The sequence below is a fragment of the Felis catus genome, chromosome C2 (assembly GCF_018350175.1).
Source record: "Felis catus isolate Fca126 chromosome C2, F.catus_Fca126_mat1.0, whole genome shotgun sequence".
In the NCBI taxonomy this organism is placed as follows: domain Eukaryota; kingdom Metazoa; phylum Chordata; class Mammalia; order Carnivora; family Felidae; genus Felis; species Felis catus.
The window spans coordinates 108102172-108117073 of NC_058376.1; the positions used below are offsets into that span (position 1 = coordinate 108102172).

At 40.6% G+C, this 14902-nt stretch overlaps 1 protein-coding gene and 1 long non-coding RNA gene across 3 annotated transcripts in view; one reads left to right on the plus strand and one right to left on the minus strand.

Annotated features, from left to right (window-relative positions):
* LOC109491422 overlaps positions 1–5122 on the minus strand; it is a 37080-nt gene extending 31958 nt beyond the window's left edge. For both annotated transcript variants that reach the window (XR_002144759.3, XR_006585369.1), the window contains exon 1: positions 4921–5122. This is a non-coding gene — a long non-coding RNA (uncharacterized LOC109491422). The remainder of the gene's footprint in view (positions 1–4920) is intronic.
* Positions 5123–5254: 132 nt separating this feature from the next.
* SSR3 (signal sequence receptor subunit 3) overlaps positions 5255–14902 on the plus strand; it is an 11693-nt gene continuing 2045 nt past the window's right edge. The window contains exons 1-3 of the mRNA XM_003991971.6: positions 5255–5455; positions 6631–6757; positions 11394–11492. Of these exons, the coding sequence (XP_003992020.1) occupies positions 5323–5455; positions 6631–6757; positions 11394–11492 (359 nt within the window). The 5' untranslated portion in view covers positions 5255–5322. The remainder of the gene's footprint in view (positions 5456–6630; positions 6758–11393; positions 11493–14902) is intronic.

Below are 14902 nucleotides of genomic sequence, written 5' to 3' on the forward strand. Positions count from 1 at the left end.
CATAAGCCCCCATTCTGGAAGAGCCAGCACATTAGCATAAGCTCAGGTGTGGTTGAAAGGGGCTTAAAAAAGTGAGACCCTTCTCTCACCCCATCGCTTAGGTAATTCCAAGGATTTTAGGAGTTCTGTGTCAGGAAGCTGGGCAGAGACCAGCTTATTATGTCAGGGTTACTTGTCTGGATCTTGTATGCATTTGATCTTGTTACCTTTGTCTTAAACAGTTTGGGGAAGAGACAATAAATACTAGATAAGTTATGTGGAGTACAATTATTCATCTGTTTTCATTTGTATGTAAAATATGTTTGTATTATTTATTTTACTGTATTTCTAGTTGTTTTTCACTTTTGAAGTGAAATTTATTTTTAATTTATTTTTATAAATTTATACATTTATTTTAATTTTTTTAAGTTTATTTATTCATTTGGGGAGAGAGAGAGAGTGCAGGGGAGGGGCAGAGAGAGAGGGAGAGACAGAGAATCCCAAGCAGGCTCTGTGCTGTCATCGCAGAACCTGATGCTGGGCTCCATCCCATGACCCTTAGATCGTGACCTGAGCCAAAACCAAGAGTTAGACACTCAACTGACTGAGCCACCCAGGTGCCCCGAAGTGAGCGTTTTTGCTTCACTGCAGGTGTTGGTAGTGTTGTTCAGGCTTACAGAGGGAAATGAGAAAGCCCTGAGGCCCTTTGAGCATCTCTCTAATTTCCCTTCCTTTAATTTATGGCTGCTGGTGAGTTACGGTTTACAGTTGCCATCTCTTCTTAGTTGGCTCTGTTTCTGTACTCCTCTAACAATCGTGTTTCTTCCTGAGATCTTATTTTCACACTCCTTGAGACAGACTCCACTGTGAGAGCCCAGGCTTGCTCACTGAGGTTTGCCTACGTGTTAGGGGCATGATCCTATTTATGCAAGGATGTGCCGGCCAGAGGTGCAGTGCGACGTGACTCTGCATGGCAACTGGCACACAAGAAACTACCGTTGGTTGTTTGCTAAAAAAGGGGCTTCGTGGGGGAGGGGGGAAGGCACCTACATCTTGAGATTCTGTTGGCACAGAGGAGGCCAGAGCTCCTGTGTAGTTAAGAGCGTGCATACTGGCATCATATTGCATGGGGTTCATAACTTGACTCCACCAATTACTGGCTGTGAGATCTTAGGTAAGCTACTTTACCAATCTGTGCCTCTGTTTCTTCATCTGAGAAATAGGGATAATAATAACACATATCTCGTAGTGTTGCTGGAAGAATTAAATTAGATGACATACGAAGAGCCTAGCATAGAGCTGGATGTATAATAAAGACTCAATATATTAACACTGGTTATTATAATCATAATTACGATTGTTATTTGGATCTTTCTAGGCTCTAGCACAGTACCTTTCACATAGTAGCTTCTCAATAAATCTTTGCTGAATGAATAGATGAACCGATGACTCAATCACATACCAGTGCCTGAAATATGTAATTTGGCTGAGTAAATCATCTCTCAGGTGGGACTTTAAAATATTATACCTAGAAACCAATAAGTGTATCATCTCCTCTTTCAAAAATCATTTCCATGATGAGATTTGCATTTCAAATGGATTTTGTATAATAGAGGTCTTCCTCCTCTCCACTCGTACCCCAGAGTAGCCCATGATGAGTCATCTGTTATTTCTCATAAGGTCCCAGTGAAAGCTGTGTTCTTCTTTACTGGCGAGGCAATTTGCAGTGGCCGTTACAAGAAAAGTCTATTATTTTTTAACTTGTTGTATTTTCTTCCCGAAAGCCATCAGTAGTGGACAAGAGAAATTTGTTATCCATATTCCTCCCAGCAATAAATACTACTTTAAATTTCCCCCTCCTTCTCTCCCCACCCCCCAATCTAAGTGTGAAGGAATACAATGGAACTGTTAAACCTAAAGTCACAGATTATAATCAAGATGATACGGATCAAGTCCATCTGGTTCCCTCATAGAGGTGAACTGTATTGAAACGGCCAAAATATATTGCAGATCTTTGCATGGAACTTTTGCCTACCCTTCTCTCTGTTTTTCAGCATACTGTTACTCTGCTTGTCCAATGTGCCGTTGCCACATATGCCATATACAGATGATCCTTAGATTTTGCAGTTCTCCAAAAAGAACTAGATTGCACTTGGTAGAAGACACTGCTCCACCACTTCAAGGGTGCTATTTTCATGTCTTCATTGTTCCCATCACCAAACAACCTTCTCTGTCATAAGCATCTTGCTTACATATCTCTTTACCTTACCCCTATAAAAAGTTTAAATTCCTACTAGTTTAGATTCTTTCCTGTTTATTATCTTTAGTTTTTATTCTTGGTTTACAAAGTGTGTTAATTCTCAGCTCCTTTTGATCATTTCAACTTTAACATGTTTTATCTACTTAACATTTCAAACTTTTATCTTTCCTATTTTGTTTAAATATTTTTCTCAGGTATAATTCTTTTTAATTTCATCATTGTTTGTTTTCTTCTGATTTTTCCTTTAAATACCTTGATGATTTTTGTCCTTTTTGATCTTATAGTTTTCTGATTTTATCTTTTATCTTTTCATATCCTTGGTTTATAACGAGCAAAAAAGGGGCACCTGGGTGGCTCAGTCAATTAAACTTCCAACTCTTGATTTTAGCTCCGGTCATGATCTCGTGATCCTGAGATCAAGCCCTGTGATGGGCTCCATGATGAATATGAAGCCTGCTTAAGCTTCTCTCTCTCTCACCCTCTCTCTCTCTCTCTCTCTCCCTCTCCCCTCCCCTCTGCCCCTTGTCCCCCACTCCCTTGTGTTCTCTCTAAAAAAAAAAAAAAAAGGGTGGCTCAGTCAGTTAAGCCTCCAACTGGATCTTGGCTCAGGTCATGATCTCAAGGTTCATGGGTTTGAGCCCCATATCAGGCTCTGTGCTGACAGTGTGGAGCCTGCTTGGGATTCTCTGTCTCCTTCTCTATCTCTGCCCTTCCTCTGGTTGAGTTCTCTTTCTCCCTCTCTCTCTCAAAAATAAATAAACATGCTGATTTGAAGGGGCATAAGCACCCCAATGTTTACAGCAGTGCTATCAACAATAGCCAAATTATGGAAAGAGCCCAAATGTCCATCAACTGATGAATGGATTAAGAAGATGTGATGTATATATATACACACACGTGTGTGTGTGTGTGTGTGTGTGTGTGTACACATACATACACAACAGAATACTACGGGGTGATAAAAAGAATGAAATCTTGCCATTTGCAACAATGTGGATGGAACTGGAGGGTATAATGCTAAGTGGAATAAGTCAGTCAAAGAAATACAGACATCAAATGATTTCACTCATCTGTGGAATCTGAGAAACTTAACAGATGTTCATAGGGTAAGGGAAGGAAAAATAAGATAAAAACAGGGAGCAAACCATAAAAGACTTAAATACAGAAAACAAATTGAGGGTTGATGGGGGTGGGAGAGTGGGGAAAACGAGTGATGGGCATTAAGGAAAGCACATGTTGGGATGAGTACGGAGTGTTATATGTAAGAGATGAATCACTGGATTCTACTCCTGAAGCCAAGACGACACTGTATGCTAATTAACTTGAGGGTAAAAATAAACATTAAAAAAAAAATAAAAACAAACAAGAAATCTAGTTATACAGATCCAAAAGGTTTTGCTGATGAATTGGTCACAGATGGAGAGGGAAAGAAAGGAATTAGTGTTGAAAACTAGCATTTTAGCCTAAGCAAATGGGTGTGGAAAATGGTGTGATGTACTTCAGTAGAAAAAACTTAGAGAGAGGGGAGTAGGTTGAAGAGAAATGAGTTTCTTCTCTATCATCACCATTGCATAAAAAAAGAGCATTTTACCATTTAAAAAGGACATAGTGCAGATATTTTTATTTTTATTAAAATTTTGTTTAATGTTTATTCATTTTTGAGAGAGAGCTTGTGAGCTTGCACAAGTGGGGGAGGGGCAGAGAGAAAGGGGGACAGAGGACCTGAAGTGGGCTCCCCGCTGACAGCAGAGAGCCTGATTGAGGGCTAGAAATCATGAAATGTAAGATCATGACCTCAGCCAAAGTCAGATGCTTAAAGGACTGAGCCATCCAGGCATCCCATGCAGATATTTTTAAATGAATACTTTTAAGTTTCTGAAAAAGTCATGAGATGAACACTTCTGGCATTTACATGAAAGAGTTGTATTTCAGGAAAACTCACTAGGGTACCTCTATAGAGAATAGACTGAAAAGTTACAGACAGAAAGCTCCATTAGAATGGAAACCGTGGAGGTCAACTGCAATTTGGAGAAAATTTAGATGAAAGATCTGCTTACCTGTTGATAGGGAAGCTGAAGGTTGGGGAAGTCTGTCTGATGCTAGTAATGTAGATGAAAGTTTTTTCTATGTATGAAGTGGTTGAGTATTTTTTAAAGAAAAAGTGATAATGTAATGAGTTAAAAATGGTATCTACCTGTTTTAATAGGCATATTCATTTTTTCTGAGCTTCAGAGGGGGCCTGTCTAGCTAACATGTTCTTTTCTTACCATCATGTTTCATTTAGCATGGCTGTGGAGACCATATTACTCCAAAGATTGAGTCGAAATAAAGTGATAAAAATGTAGCAATTTGTAAATGTATTGGACTCATTTTAAATATTCATCAGTGAGACCACGAATTCCTTAAAAGCCACAGTGCCTTCTTTTTCGTGAAAAGGTAGCCTGTTATTTTGTTCAAAAGAACCAACTACTCCCTGGTGACTAGCACGGCCAGTCTCTCACCCTCAGGTTCTTCACCGGCAAAATGAGGACGATGAGGTGCATGTCATAGGATTTTAAGGATATTTAATGAAAGAATGGATGTGCAAAGAAGAAAGGATTTCACACGTGTTTATCCATACTTATCTTTCTCCTCTTCCTCCTCCAGTGCCCCAGTGCTGGGTATACCCAGAGGATACTAACCGTATACGTTTGTTGAATGACCGGCTGAATGACTGGAGGCCAGAATAGTTTCCTCGTTTGTAACGCCAATGACTTGGAAAGCGTGACGGCACCTGTGAAGTGGAATGGCAATAAAGTTTTGCTCATTAAAAAAAGCACCCACGAAACTACAAATCCCGTCCTTCTTTAGGAAGCCGGCTAGCCAAGGGGCTGGCCAGGAATACGGAAGTCTGGCCCTCTTGCCCAATCACGCCGGGAAACGTACATAGCGGTGGCCAATCCTGGGGAAGTTTGCTCCCGCTCCGCGCCGAGTCCCGCCTCCGCGTTTAGCGCTGACGGGTCGTTAGTGGATAAGGCGACCGCGGAGGCGGTGCCAGTGGCGTCAGCCAGCTCGGCTTTCCAGGCTCGAGGCTCGGCTCCACCATGGCTCCCAAAGGCGGCTCCAAGCAGCAATCTGAGGAGGACCTGCTCCTGCAGGATTTCAGCCGCAACCTCTCGGCCAAGTCCTCCGCGCTCTTCTTTGGGAACGCCTTCATCGTGTCCGCCATCCCCATCTGTGAGCGCCGGGAACTGGCGGGCCGGGCAGGCCGTCAGCGGGTCGGGCTGGGCGGGGACGTGGCAGGGCCCGGCGGACTGGCGGGAGTGAGTGCTGGGGCATTTAGCCCGCGGCTGTCTCCAGCTCTCCCAGAGCACGGGGAAGGCGTGTAAACTCTGTGGGCCTCAGTGTTCTCGTCGGGGACGGGGCTGGGCGGCATCACAGGAAAGTCCCTTGTGAACCCGCTCCCAGAGATTGTGATTCATTAGTTCTGGGATGGCGGCCCCTAATCTGGAAACGACCGGATTAGGATTTTGTGCTACATGCACGTGTGACCTGCTCTGTTCCCCCCTCCCCCCACACACAGTTGTTTACTGTTACGAGCTTTAAAACTTTATCGTTAATTATTTTGGAAAAACTAACGAATTAGGCGAGAGTCAGATTCCCGTTAACCTTCGACTCGAGAATTGTAGCTTTTAGGTGAAACACTTCACGCTGCTGAACGTCGTTTGCCTAATTTGGTGAGAGAGTTTGGACCAATGCCAAGAGCCCGCGCTCTAAATGGTTTAAACTTTTTAATGCTATTAGGTCATTTCTAGAATTCTCACTTGGATGAAAGAACTTTGCATACTTGGGCAAAGTTGGTTCTATAGCTCGGGGTTCCCGGATTTGAATATCCTGTCTCTCCTCCTGCTTGCACGTTTGTTAGGCAGTTAAATCGAGATTTATTTTCTTTCGGCCTTTTAAATCCCACCGTGCCTTTAACGTGTCGTGGAGCTCTGTGCCTCCTTGATTTCATATAGCCACGTCAGCATGTAAACTATGGCTTGGGACTGCACGTGGTGTTTTGGAACAGCTGTATACTTAGTATAGTAATAATACCCTGCTGATTGAAACGGGAAGTGTGAATTGTGATTTTTGTGTGTTTTTGCTCCTGAGTTTATTCTCATTTCAGAAGAAGCAGAAATCTCATTTGGACTAGTAATGGGAAGGTTCTGTTTTTAAAGTTTTCTGAGCTGGGAAAGTTTGAGACTGTAACTTTATCACTTCTAAAGATCCACATATACTGACTGTATTGGATTTCCTAACCTGGACTCTATTTTATAGGCTTAACTGTAATTAATTGAGCAGGCCTTTGTAGCTGGGTGGTAATGTTTCGTTCCTTTTTGTACCCCCTCCCTTCTATCTTCATTCAGGGTTATATTGGCGAATATGGCATATGGATCTTATTCAGTCTGCCGTTCTCTATAGTGTGATGACCTTAGTAAGCACTTATTTGGTAGCCTTTGCATACAAAAATGTGAAATTTGTTCTCAAGCACAAGTAAGTATATTTCTCAAGTTGAAGTATATATTACATGTTGCACTTTTATATAGAAGAATGTCTTAAAGACCATTTGTATGTCTTGTTTTCTTTTCTTTTTTTTTTTTTTTCAACGTTTATTTATTTTTGGGACAGAGAGAGACAGAGCATGAACGGGGGAGGGTCAGAGAAAGAGGGAGACACAGAATCGGAAACAGGCTCCAGGCTCTGAGCCGTCAGCCCAGAGCCTGACGCGGGGCTCGAACTCACGGACCGTGAGGTCGTGACCTGGCTGAAGTCGGACGCTTAACCGACTGCGCCACCCAGGCGCCCCTGTATGTCTTGTTTTCAAGAAGTATCAATTTGAGCTGTATATACTTGGGGGAAGGCATACTAATGCTATAAAGAATTATTAACTAAGTGCAGCAGAGACCATGCTTCTGACATTGTTACCCAAGTAGGTTTTGAGGGAGACATTCGAACAGTTAAGCACTAGCCTTAATCATGGGGTTTATCAGAAAAACAGGAGCAACTGGGTGACTCACTTGTTTAAATGTGTGACTCTTAACATAGGCTCAGGTCGTGATCTTGCCGTCATGAGACTGAGACCCATATCAGGCCCTGCTCAGCAGAACCTGCTTGGGATTCTCTCCTCCATGCCCCTCTCCCTCTCTCTGCCCCTTCCTCATGCATGCGCACCCTCTCTCTCTCTCTCAAAATAAGTAAATAAACTTCCAGAAAAACAAACCACCAAGTAAGTAAGTTAACATTTCTGAAGCCAAATGGAATTCTTTCTGCAAAGAATAGTTCTGAGTTCTCCATGTACTACTTTTGGACATGAAAGAAATGGTCTTTTTTTTTTTTTTTTTTTTTAAACTCTGACAGATTTAATGCTAATTACAGTTTTTCTTCTAAGTGTGTGAAAATGTAAAAGAGTCTCCTATTTCCTCTATCTTAGGATCACACATAATACGAATTCTAAGTTTGTTGTCCGTATGTTAGGCTTGGGGTGACAAGGAATAGAAACATGTTTAGAGGATCTTAATTAACAGAGATTTATTGTAAGAAGCCCAGAAATGGTCTCAGTGGCTGACAGTGGCTTCAAGAGCTTTTCTGCTGCTGTTCCGGACCCATAGGAGCTCAAGTTTGTGTGACTGCCTTTCTGCTAGACCAGCAGAGTGATCATCTTTGTCATCTTTCTGCTTGGCAGCCCTCTTCACCAACTGCCATTCCGTTTTCAGCCCACCTTGGACTCTGCTGTTCTGGGCTGTCTTTCTCGTGAGGTGTGGCCATCTGTGGATAGCGAAGGCCTCAGACCTGGGCACCCTGTATGACCCATGCTTTGTGATGTCCTTGGAATTCGGTTCTTTGAGACTTGACATCTTTTGACTTGTTTTGGGTGTTATTTTTCATTAACCTTTTTGGAATTAAAATTAATGGTCTTTTTACCTTCTCATTTCTGCTTTAGGCTTCTTAAGGGCCACTGCCATGTCTTTTATGTCCCTTACAACAGTTAATGGTACATTTAGCTCAGTAAAATTTCAATGACTTACTGACTTGATTTCATAGGTTCTCTCATAGTGGAATTGTTTTCTTTAATTGTAGTTTTGATTTAATATTAAATCCTGCCACTCACATTGAAACTGCTACAGATTTACAAGGTGCGTCAAAGCTCAAAGACCCAGGAAGAGGCAGAGTATGGGTAGCTGTTCGTAGGAGAGGGAAGATAGCTTATGTGTTGACAATCTGGATTCCAGTCCCAGTTTTGTTTGTTTTTGTTTTTTTGTTTTTTAACTTTATTTCTTTATTTTTGAGAGAGAGGAGCAGAGAGGGAAAGAGAGAATCCCAAGCAGGTTCCTTGCCGCCGGTGTGGAGCCGGACACGGGGCTTGATCTCGCAAACTGCAAGATCCTGACAGCCGAAATCAAGAGTCTGATGCTTAACTGGCTGAGCCACCCAGGTGCCCCCCAGTTCTGCTGTTCTTACATATATAGCCTTCGGCACACATTTCATCTTTTTAGTCATTGGATTCCTGAGATGTAAAATGGGGATACTAATGGTGCCTCATAGATGGTGAGGATTAAATATGATAACACGGATAATATGTTGAGTATATAGTGTTGAGCACATAACAAATGTTTATGTGCAGTGTCAGAGACATTGAGGGTGAGAGCCTGTAGGAATTTTTTTTGAGTGGAATGACTTAAAAAAAAAAAAAAGTTTGCAAAGATGTTTTTCTTTAAGAAATTAAATAGATGGGGGGTGCCTGGGCGGCTCAGTCGGTTGGGCGTCCAACTTCGGCTCGTGATCTCACGGTTCTTGGGTTCGAGACGCTGACAGCTCGGAGTCTGGAGCCTGCTTCTGATTCTGTGTCTCCCTCTCCCTCTGCCCCTCCCCTGCTCATGCTCTGTCTCTCAAAAATAAATGTAAACAAAAAATTAAGAAAAAATTAAATAGATGGTATTTTTCTTTTTTTCTGGAGAGGTTCTAAAATAGATAAAAAATAATAGAAGAAAATCAGTTGATTTTGCAGGTCCTCTCATTTGGCTGATTGCTGGGCCACTGGAGTGACCCTCATTTTGTTTCAGAGCATTCAGTGCTGCGTGAGATTTATTTTTTAAGAGCCCTAAGAGAATAGAGCTTCTTCTTGAGTTATAATAAACCTGACAGGTTGTTATATGTTTGTTAGGTGAATATAGAAGAGAAATTAACTGGTTAATCTGGTTTGGTCTCTTTGAGATGATTTGTCCTATGGACAGATGATCTGTCCTAAAGACGCTTGGAGGTAGCTAACTCTTTTGCAAACAGTTTGTTCCTGTGTCCTAGCATCCTGATGGTGTGTGTGTGTGTGCGTGCGTGTGTGTGTGTACACACATACTTGTGTGTATTTTTTTCTTTCTGTTCATCTCAGAAAGGTTTCTGCTGTAAACCACAGCCATTTCTTATCTGCTGGCCTTAGAAAAAGTGGTCTTATGTGAAGTTCAAGAAACACTTGAAGTTGGTTTGCTAAAGAGGTTCAGAGATCAGAGTCTCTGCCCTTAAGAGCAGGACTTTTACATAATGAATCAAGTGAAGTTGGGAATTTGTGTTTAATTTGTATCCCAGAAGCCCTGTGGTTAAAGAAATGTTGAGAACTATTGCCTTGAATGATCTTGGGCTTTCTTTTCAGGGAGCCATCCTAATTTCTCCACATCTTTCCTTGATACACTGACCAGAACTAAATATAGCACAGTAACAAGGGATTAATTAATTGAACATAGAGTGAACAGATTTCTATGTTCCACATCCTGTTGCTTTTAATACATCTCAGTATCATGTTGAACATTTTCATAGTGGGACTGTTGGTATATTTTGCTTATATTAGTTCTTCTATATTTATGGCTAACCAGTGTCTCCTATATTATCAAAAATATACCATATTGAATTTACATGTCATAAACTTTGGCAGGCTTTTTGCATTTTATCATAGGTTAAATTTTATCCTCTCTTTCACTAGCAATCTCATAAAGTTCACCTTACAGATTTTCTGATGAATATACATTTTAATTTTTTGTTTGATTTGTCACTGAAGATTCTGATCTGATATTTAAAAAAAATTTTTTTTAATATTTATTTTTTGCAAGAGAAAGCGCATGAGTAGGGAGGGGCAGAGAAAGAGGGAGAGAGAGAATCCCAAGCAGGTTCTGCACTGATAGTGCAGAGCCCAATTGGGACTTGAACTCACAAACCATGAGATCATGACCTGAACTGAAATCAAGAGTCCATCACTCAACTGAGTGAGCCACCCAAGCATCCCTGATCTGATCTTTTGAATACCACTTCTAGCCTTTTCTGGCTGATAATATATTATCTTTTGATACAACCAGTGGTTCATTTAATTACAAGTGCTATGGTTAATCCCTCATGTGGTATCATTTTTAGTGAAATTAGACTCTGGAGTGGAGTTAAAAGCATTATTTTAATATGTTACAGGTGTTATTTCCCTAATTCTCCTTTGTTTTTTTTAAGCCTAGTTTTATTTACTGGAATTGAAATGGTATGTCATTTGCTAATACCTTACCAAATTTATTTGTTGAACAAATAAATTTAACAAATAAACAAAATGGGGTTACAATAATTTATAAATGCATTTGACTTGTTTACCCATTAAATACCTAAACTTTGGAAAATTATCCCCCCCCTTCCCCCCCCCCCCCCCAGAGCAAGAGAGTGTGCAAGCAAGGGGAGGGGCAAGAGGGGGAGGGAGAGAATCTTAAGTAGGCCCTACTCTGTGCACAGCCCTACACAGGGCTCCATCCCACAACCCTGGGATCATGATAGAAATCATGAGTTGGACACTCAACTGACTGAGCCATCCAAGAGCCCTGGAAAATTACCCTTTTAAGCAGAATTCAAAACATATATCTAATAAACTATATTTCAGAAGTTCTTGAATTCTATTATATTTGGCTATATATTTATTACAAATAAAATACTTGAATTCTATTATAATATTTGGCTATTATAATAAAATAAACTTGGCATTTTCTGTCAAGATTGTTTCTTGAAATGTAAAGTATCATGTAGTTGCCAATATAAAATATGAGTACAGAGTGTTTCAGATAGTGTGATATTCATTCCTGGAGCATGTGGAAACATTTTTTCTTTTATTTTCTAGAGTAGCACAGAAGAGGGAGGATGCAGTTTCCAAAGAAGTGACTCGAAAACTTTCTGAAGCTGATAATAGAAAGATGTCTCGAAAGGAAAAGGATGAAAGGTTTGACTTCTAAAATGTTGGTGATAATCAAAACTGGGGATACTTTGTAGAAAATAAGTGTTGGTGTCTGCCTAGAGAATGTGGATAATGGAATTGCTGGAGGTTAAACGTGGATATTGTAGAAGATATAATGGAATGACAGTTACTGACATTTTGAATTTTTACTACCACCAGATGCTTTTATTTGTGTTCCGTACAGCTCATTTAAAGAGCCATGTGAGGTAGGGCTATTATTTCCATTTTACATTTGAGGAAACAGGTACAGAAAGCTTGGGTAATTTGCACAAGTTCATAGATTAATTAGTGTGTGGTCAGTCTGTAACAAGAACACGGGTAGTGTGGCTTGAGACTTTGTACTTGTAACTGCTCTCCTGGAGTTTAGGAGCTTGTAGAACTTCATCCAGTGTTGGCTCTGCCACTTGACAGCTGTGAGACCTTGAGCACATCGCCTCACCCCTCTGGTTCTGAAGAGTTTATATTGTATTGTGTGTTAGCATTTTTAGGTGGTGGTATTTCCGTTCCTGAGCTTCCCTAGGGACATCCAGTTCTTGGTTATCTGCATTGGTTGGGAAAGAGAGAACTCTGTTTGTCTCCTGTTGCCCAAATCTGTGCCACATTTGTTAGCCCTTACTCCTCAAATTTTCTGCCAACTGCTCTTAGAAGGCTTAATAGTCTAATAGCTGAGTAGCAGAAGTCTCTGAATGATTGAATAAACTTGTGCCTAAGAGTTGTTACATGGGCTTAATACAGTCACAAGTTGAGGTGGTTTTCATCTTAAATTTTAGTGTCTGCAAAGTGCTTTGTGAAATGGAATTTTTAACCCACCTTGATCCAGAAAGACCTTGTGGAGACTTGCAATATTAAAGTGCATATGAAACAAAACAGTACAATTTTGAAAGATCAGAAACCATTTAAAAGTAAAGATGGGTGAATAAGGACCTCGGAGTTAGTTACAGCAGTTGAGCATTGAACTTCGCTCTGAGCTTCCAAGTGTCAGGGTTAGCGTCCGAGGTCCTACACTTTCATTTTCTGATGAGAAGCAGCATGTAAGTCCTTCCGAAAAGAAACTTTCTTGGCACTGAATCTTGGAAGGACTTTATCAAGTCGGTCCTTATTTAAGGGACGCTGAGTAACTTAAACGAACAATGTCTTTTACAGTGGTTTTGAAAAGCCACTGAAACGTTATAGAAATGGTTATCTCCTAGATCCTTTGTAAAAATTGAAGGGTACAATATATATGTGTGTTTTTAATCATTTATTTTAAGTAGTCTCTACACCCCACATGGAGCTTGAACTCACAACCCCGAGATCAAGAGTTGAATGCTCTACTGACTGAGCCAGCCATGTGCCCTCTGAAGGGTACAATATTAAAATAGTGACAATGAAGGCCTTTTTTCAGGGAGCAGCTTTAATTTGGTCTGGCTGCATAGCTTTCTGATTGTAAATTTTTGCATAGCGTTGGAGGTTAGAGAATCTAGGGTTTTTTTTTTTTAATCTTTTTACTGAATTTATAGTATTTATCAGAAAAGTGGTTCTTAAATTTGAGTATACATCATAGTTACCCATTTTCAAAGTGCTTGTTACAGCTCTGTACGTTTTAGGTGATGAATTATATCAGAGGTGGCAAATGGGTCTCCTCTTGCCTGATTTGGTCTGGCACGTGTTCTTTTTTTTTTTTTAATTTTTTTTTCAACGTTTTTTATTTATTTTTGGGACAGAGAGAGACAGAGCATGAACGGGGGAGGGGCCAAGAGAGAGAGAGACACAGAATCGGAAACAGGCTCCAGGCTCTGAGCCATCAGCCCAGAGCCCGACGCGGGGCTCGAACCCACGGAATGGCACGTGTTCTTGATCCTGGGATATGTCTCAGAATTTTTCTCAGCATGGTAGTCAGGTAGTCACTCTGAGCGAAGAAGAGTTGGAAGTGGAAATGAAATATCTTTGCCATTCGCTGGATCAGATATTTCAAAGTAGAATGAAGGGTAGGTTTTGTGGATACACAAAATGCAGAGTGTCAGAGGATTATAAAGTTTCTGTTCCTGTCATCAGTGGAAATTTGTGCTGTTACTATTCATCTCTTAGAAACCACAGTGGATAAAATTGTACCCAGGTCTCTACTCAAAATTGACGCTGATACCTGGGACTAAGGCTCTCACTAAGATCTAGTGTTTTTCAAAAAAAACAAAAAAACAAAAAAAAAAACAAACTAGCATTTTTCTCCCTCAAAAGTAAGTTGTTTCAAGAGAAGGCCTATTAGCACCTCTTTGCCTAAGATGTGTATGCCTCAAAGCTACCATCTACAGTCACTTGGAATGGGTACTCCATGCCACTTTGAAACTGCTTTGCCATCCATTCAAGGTTGGAGATCAGCTGAGGAGAATCAGAGGTTCATTGACATTTATCCCAGGATGTGAGTGTTATTTTTTCTTGGTCTGTCATTTAGCATTATGTGATGATAACAGTTCTTGAGTTCTCAGTCTTCCTCTTGTAGGAAGTGTTCCTTGGAAAAATGAGTCTTTGGGAGTGCTCTCCCAAACTAGATTTCTTACCAGTGATGCTTTGGGAGAACTATTGCTGATGACAGCATTTGAGGGTCTTCATTTTTTTCCTAAATGAACCAGGATATGGATGGGGTAGAAAAAGTTCTGAAGGCTGTCCAAGACAATCCTGTGTATACACTGATATACAGTGCGTATTGGTCATGCCTGGTCGTATTGGGAGCAGGGGCAACCTGAAGGATTGAGCCCTTTCTTTCATCCAGACTGTTTTTGAAGATGGTTTTGAGTCAGGGCGTGGCAGGGAGATAGGGAGAGGTGCTCTGATAGAGGTAGGATAATCTAAGCAACCATAGTGAAGGCATGCTAGTAACCTATTTAAGGAACCTGTCTTTTTGGGTCTTATGCCACAGTCTTGAGAACAGACAATTGTTCGAGTGTTTTCTAGAATTAAACCACGTTGGGCCTTTGCATCTTTCTGAGGTGGTGTTTTCTTTGATCATTGTTAAAATGGTATAATGTATTTCCTCCCAGTTCCAAGTCCTATATATTTTTAAACTTACATTTAAACTTATCTGAAATCAAGAAGTGTATTAGAGTTGATGGCTGTGCATTTAATGTAGTGTCTTTCACTTCTCCCAAACTTAAATAGAAGTTTTATTAGGTTGACTCTATCCATAGAATTAAGGAACTATGGCATTTATGTTTGAGACCACAAACTTCTTGTGATAAAGATAGTTTATCTCATTTAACTCCTTTACTGTCAAGCTTGTTGACTTTGTATTAGAACATTTGGTGAATAAAATGTAGGAGTTGCCAGGGACATTAGCCATAGTGCTGTCCTTAGGATTGGTGGAGGGGATCATCTGGCCCCGGAATAGTATATATCTTTTGGGAGGATAAAGCGTCAGTGGT